The 6,593-nt window shown below is 41.2% G+C and overlaps 1 protein-coding gene across 1 annotated transcript; it reads right to left on the bottom strand.

Annotated features, from left to right (window-relative positions):
- Positions 1 to 464: 464 nt before the first annotated feature.
- Positions 465 to 1,380, bottom strand: LOC124409347. Its single transcript, XM_046886913.1, has 2 exons — positions 1,109 to 1,380; positions 465 to 1,065 (listed from the first exon to the last, which is right to left on the bottom strand). Exons 1-2 carry the CDS (start codon positions 1,378 to 1,380, stop codon positions 465 to 467), a joined length of 873 nt encoding a protein of 290 aa, XP_046742869.1.
- Positions 1,381 to 6,593: the final 5,213 nt, after the last annotated feature.

Below are 6,593 nucleotides of genomic sequence, written 5' to 3'. Positions count from 1 at the left end.
TGAACTAGCTGAGTAGCTCTCGGAATGGCAAATCGCTCGAGACTGTTGAGATTTACGAATAAGCTTCGCACGCGACAATATCGAGCGAGAATAGACGCATTTCTGAGTCGACGAGTCTTTTGTTTTTCAGATCAACCAGGAGACCGTGATTAGCGAGGAAATAAGCTCCGAGGATGGCCTTGGATACCGCGGCGATGGTGAAAATCCAGCTCTGCTGTCTCTGGAGTCCGAGATTGAGGTGCAGCAATTTTTCTCCGAAGGTGTTGATAATATCGAACCGTTTGCGGCGTATAGTTTAAATGTTGAAGGTTCTTTGCAAGCGTCCTTGATCGAATTCCGAGGGATTATCGATATGTCGGCTCCGGTGTCGACGAGGAATGAAATACCAGACACTTTGTCGAGAATGATCAGGCGGTATTGAGTGTAATCGCCGTCGTCAACTGCCTGTAAGTACAACGGCGAGTTTAGTTTTCCGACGCGGGAGGTGAAGAGTTCCACGAGCATGGCTTACGGCAGTTCCGAGCTTTATCCCCGTATTTGTGGTGGTAATAACATGTGTTATTCGTTGAGTCCTCATTGGGCCCTGGGGATTTCGTACGACAATTCTCGCATCCCCTGGGTGTGTTTGCTCGGCTTTTGCTGTATCCTCTGCTCGATCTATTGCGAGATCGAGCCATCTCTTCTTGTTGGTAGTTAAAGGCTTTGTCAAACCTCGGGGTCAACGCGTTGATTTGGCGGAGAAGGTCGATTGTCGTTACCTCTGTGGGGAGCGCTTGAGCTTGAGACTGATGAGTTATAGAGGAATCAGCGTGTTGAATTGCGTACGCCTGTGCCGGTCGCTGGAGATCCATGATCTGGTCAGCCATCGTCGCTAGTTTCCCCAAGTCTGCCTCCGAACTGGCCGCGAGAATGACACTAACTTGCTGCGGCATCTGTTTGATAAATAGAGATTTCAGGATTGCGTCGACGCACTGGTTTGATGATAAACTGCGAAGGTGTTGGAGGAAGTGACTCGGCCTACGATCTCCAAGCAGTAAGCATTTGTCGTAGTTTGCTCTCTCTTGACTCGGAGAATAATGCAAGAATGCGTTCTTTAATAGTCTTGTACTTATCCTGCGTCGGCGGTTGTTGAATCCGGTCAGAGACAAAAGGCAGTATGCTGGGTTCAAGGTTCGCGAGGATGTACTGGAACTTGGTCTCGTCGACTGTTACTCCAGCTATAGCGAACGAGGCTTCAACTTGGAAGAACCACACGGTTGGATCATCTTTCCAGAAGGGCGGCAATTTTGCTATTCGGGATACCTGTCCAGTAGCCATAATTTCTTCGCGAGGATTGTCGTTAACGTTGTCTTCGTCGCTCAATATGATTGGTTCGGACATTCACATCGGTTAAATAAACACACGAACTTGCGTTGAAAACACAGGTAAATAAAAATGTCTCTGGATAATGGTTTCTTATAGATTCTTTGATACGCGGATGATGCGGAATTGCGGATAATATAAGATATCACGTTGATGTGTATCGCGAAAAAGCGCGGAATCGAGAAGAAGTCTTTTTCGTGTCTTTTAAAATCACGTCGGGGTCACCAATTGTAGCAATTCAAATGAACGAGACGGTCAAGACTTCTAATTAATAAAAACCAAATATATCTTCTATTCGAAAGTATTGCGAAGAGAATAACAAGCGTCGTTAAAGAGAATAATTGAATAATTAGAAAACAAGTGAAGGCGTGGTGAGCTATGCTGGTCTTGTTGCTGTCATGTGGATATAGCATGAGGTTGAACGTCATGTGGATGCTGTATGAGGCAGAGTGAATTCCACATTGTCCGGTGGCTGTGCTGCCATCTACATTTTTAAGATATACAACACTCCTACTTTCTTCCTCAATCCTCTTCTCCTCCTCATTTATTACTCTTCTTTTTTTTTCCTTCTTGTTTTCTTCGTAGCATTCTTTTTGCGTGCGAGCCCCCCGACATCCTCGCTCTTACGCCGGAACAGAGCGTGGGCCTCTGCTGGACGAGGAACTACGCCGCCAGGGTGGTCAGGAGAGCAAGCAAGGCTCCACCGCATCGAGCCCCCGACCGAGCCCTCAGCCGGACCGCGTCGAGACCCCCGCATTTGCATCCGGGCACGATATAGGGTTCCAAACCTGTCCAATTGGTTCTCCCCGAGACCTACCACATCCACCGAAAGGGAAGGGCCCTGGAACGTCGAGAACACCAGGAAGGAGAACGTAACCCCCGAGACCGCAGCCGTCACCCAGGTACCCGGCCTATTTCCCGGGATCTTTACGTGGGGGCCCAGCGGCCGATCACCCACCAGGTCGTACCCCGCCGGCCGACTCGCCTGCCCGTACCGGTCACACCCCGTCCCTCTCACCCAAATGCCCTTTCCCCTCCTCCTCCCTGCTCCGGACAATGGGTCATCATCATACCCATCCCCAATCAACGCCACCGTATGTAGACCCCTCTGTCCCACTCACCTAACCCTCTTTTTATTCTTCTTTTCTTCTACTTTTTTTTATACTTTCATCCCCCACTCCCCTCCTCCTCCCCTGCCCGGCCGATCCACAGCCTGCGCGGTATCAATCTACCCCCCAATGGAGTAGATTCATGCAGCAGTGAGGGTACTTTCGGACACCATGGAGTGGTTTCATGCAAGTAGTTAAAAGAGTTAATCATCATTGCACAGTTTCGATTTAATTTTCAGAAAAAGATAGAAATATCACAATTAACTCTAACTAATGAAATGCCTAGTTCTAGACTATAGAATACAGAAAATCTTCGAAAAAATAGGTAAAAATGCGTATCGATCATTGATTATATATTTACTTAATGTATTTATGAAGTTAATCGGTCAGAAAGAGATTAAGTTAATATCTTTAGTGTAAATCACCTATTAAGCAAACATTAAGATTATACTTATAAACTGCTGCACACTAAAATTAGTCAAGTCAACTGAGAGAGAAAACAGTCAAGATGTCCTAGGTGTACAAACTGGTCGTGGTTTTGGGTCAGGTCGAAACATTGCTACGTTGTTAATGCACATAATATGTTTGTCTTAAATGTTTAGAGAATCGAATTTCGATTCTCATTTCTTTCCCAGATATGAGACAGGGAACTCAGTATTAGAGTAATGGTTCATAACTTTTTCAATTTAATAGACTACAGACCTTTTCTATTCAAATTGGACTACAATAAAACAGTTATCTTCAATGTTTTGTGGCCGTTTGTCGATAGTCGTTTTCATTCCAGACTAAGCCTCATTATCTTCATCAGTTTCAACCAACCACGTTGAGTTTTTCCGCAAGCTTAAATACTATATCTCAGATCCTCAATCATGACTTTCTACTTTCGTGGTCTCCTTTCGTTCCATTTTTTCTATTGTTTTTCTTCGTCTTTCCCTGCAAGTTTATTTATTTCTGATGTATCCGTATGAATTTGAGATTTGCCTGGTTGTTTTTTTATTTCTTGTTGAGTTATAGCCGTTTGATCATAACAGACGCAATAAGATGTAAAAGATGTACGTGTCGATATCTTGCGAGCGTACTGCTGAAGCGAGGTGTCGATCACTGTTATTGTTATTGTAATTGTAAGAAGGGGTCAGGTAATTCCCTTCCCCCCAAAATGCTGTCTCGTCACGAGGGTATACGTCTTGCTCTGTATTCAGTCTGTTCCCGAGAGCGTTCGCAAAATACCATTGTAAGAAAAGTGTAAAACCATATAACTTAGATTATCTCAAATAAATATACTCAAACTGTAAAAATGATCACCACAACCTCAACATTTCTTATAGCAATTGGATATGGTCTAATGGTTTCTGATGTTATCGGAATGTTAGCATGTTCGGTGTGGTGTACCAGAGTTGACTCTTCAACGTAAGATTTTCACAATTCCTGATGTTTAGAAGTCGATGGCGCCGAAGGTCCAGTGACAGGTTCTTGTAGATCCTAAAGTACTGACGTCGATGGATCACAAGTATCAACGTTTGGTTGTAGATCCTGGGCTATTGAAGTCAATGGTTCACAGAGATCAGCGAGTATTGACTGGAGTGACACGGTTCTATATTTTCAGTATTTTGTATTCTGAAGAAATTGTATATCTTCTAAGTTAGCTGAAGTATACACTTCCATCGGAACAAAATCATCATCTCCAAAAGCCAGTTTCTTGAAGGGCTATGTGCCAGGTGTATCAAACCCTCTTACAATATTTTCTGATGTGAATGATAGTACGTAAGTTTGACAGGTTAAATGCCGACTGCTTTTCCAGGATGCGTGATATGCCAATTATTGAAGACAGTTTTCAGTTTAAATTGAAATGGTTCGAATACTGCAACTTTTAGTGGTTACAGACGATGAGATGTGTGTATCGGAAAAGATAAATAAATTATCCCATTGTCTCAAGCGTAGTTAATTGCCTCCAAACTAATGTAACTTTTACGATTGTCACATATCAATAATGTTAGGTTGTTTTTCGAGCATAGGTTATACTTCTGAATATGTTTCAAAATACCAAAAAATATTTCAGCATTTATCCACCCACTCCTGTTTGCAGCACTAATACTTCCTTCGGATACGCGTTTAATAAAATGATCTTCGTAATGCACGTTTGGAAATACAAACAGTGGATAGTATATGCCACTTATTGAAATAATGCCTTCAAAAGTTACAAGTTTGCCTCTTTCAGCTGAAACGATTTGGCCGATTTGTTTTTGCATCTTTAGTGCCAAGACTTTGGGAATATCTAAAGATCTAAAGCAGCGGAAACCCCTGACTCATTAAAATTAAATATGAAATCTGCAGTAAAACGATGTTGTTTAAAAATGGTCTTTAAGTTGTTGAAAAATTCCATCACTGCGATTTTATTAAAACCAAAGAACTTGGCTACACCGGTATTTTCCAGTTTTAGCAAACTTAAGTTTGCATTTCTTTTCCAAATTCATGCATCCAGTCTATACCTGGCATTTTATTTTCGTTCCATTTCTCTGGATACTTCAATTTTAAAGCCGCAGCGTACTCGTAATCCATTTTCCTAGCTTGAATTATTGCGAGCCCATGATGCATTTTACAATATTTGTTAACGAAATCGATTCAAAAAGTGTCTTCTTTTACACTGGCAGAAATTTTAATGCACTATTAGCTTTTCCGCGTACCGAAAATTACAATAAAATGTAGCATTTTGGGGATAATCCAGGTAGAGTTGCAAAAAGTACAATAGCGAGTAACGAAATTCAGAGTTGATATCTTCTCTCGTAATAACTTGTAAGAATGTTTGACTTTGACCTAAAACTACTAATAGTAGTTCCAAGTCTGTATATCCTAATTAACTATGAACTCGAATACCGAAAATTACAATAGTGCTTTGCAAATAGCGAAATAAGATGTTTCATGTTTTGGTCAACTTATAGCTATCGTTTTGAGCTCGAATAGCCAAAATTACAATAGTGTTTAGCAACGAGTAAGATAAGGTTTTAAACGATTTGGTACCAGGGCATTCCAATCTCTTGTAACGCCCGAAATGTACCGACCGTTGACGAAGAGATGAACAGTGGAATGATATCACCCGATTACGTCCAACATTCTTTATACTCTCATGATAAAAATCGATCCCTAGTCAAAATCAGTATACACTAAAGTACTAAGTGCATTTGAAACACGGAGAAATCGTTTGAGTGAGCACTTAGGCCAAATACGATTAGTATAAGAAGCTGTACGAAAGCCGTGAACACAAAGGAACCCCAGCAGTAGATACAGTCAAATCGGCGCAAGCGAGTATCAAAAAGTGATAGCTATAACTATATTTAGTCCGGTCAATTTAGACCAAAAAACAATAATAAGGTTACATAAATTCCCAACAAGCTGAAAGTTGGTATAATTGTTTTTTTTACATTTTTCAACAATTTTTTTTGTGGGAAAAATAAGAGTTATTCGAAAAAAAATTTTGCGACTTTTTCCTTGTTTATTATTTCTGCAAAAAACATTTTTTACATATTTTTCACGCCGCATGGTGGCGCTGGAGAAGCTCCCGCGTCAGGTGCTGTTGTCTCCGCAGTGGTTCGCGGCACGCAGGAAAACTCACTTCAACGTCAATCTGAAAACAAATACGCAGTGTTTTGGTGAATAATATGATATTTTGAAGTGCAGTACGTAGGGATTTGGAAAAAAATTGATTTTTAAAAAATAGGCACGCCTTTGAAATTGATGAATGATTTTTGAGCAAAATTTCTCGTCGAAAATAGGCTATAACTTTTTTTATTATTAAGATATCGAAAAAATCCTACGTAGTTCACTAGATAATCTATTTTCATTAATACAGTAAAAATTTAACGTCGATCGGATAAAAATTGCTCGAGTTTTGCTGCGTGCCGCACTCAAAAAAGTGGTTTCGAGAAAAACGCGTTCAAAGTTTTAGGTTTGTTAATTTATGTTGTGAATTGAAAAAAAAATTATGTACCTTCAATTAGCGATGCCGGCACCATATAGCTGGCCTTCAAGAAGCAAATCACTGTCTTCTGAATGTTTCCTCGAACTTGTCGAGGCGTTTCTTGCTTCTTTTGCAGCGTCTGTGAGCGAGCACTCCGCCAGTTGGATCCG

The sequence above is a fragment of the Diprion similis genome, chromosome 1 (assembly GCF_021155765.1).
Source record: "Diprion similis isolate iyDipSimi1 chromosome 1, iyDipSimi1.1, whole genome shotgun sequence".
Lineage (NCBI taxonomy): Eukaryota > Metazoa > Arthropoda > Insecta > Hymenoptera > Diprionidae > Diprion > Diprion similis.
This window is presented reverse-complemented; position numbering and strand designations above follow the sequence as displayed.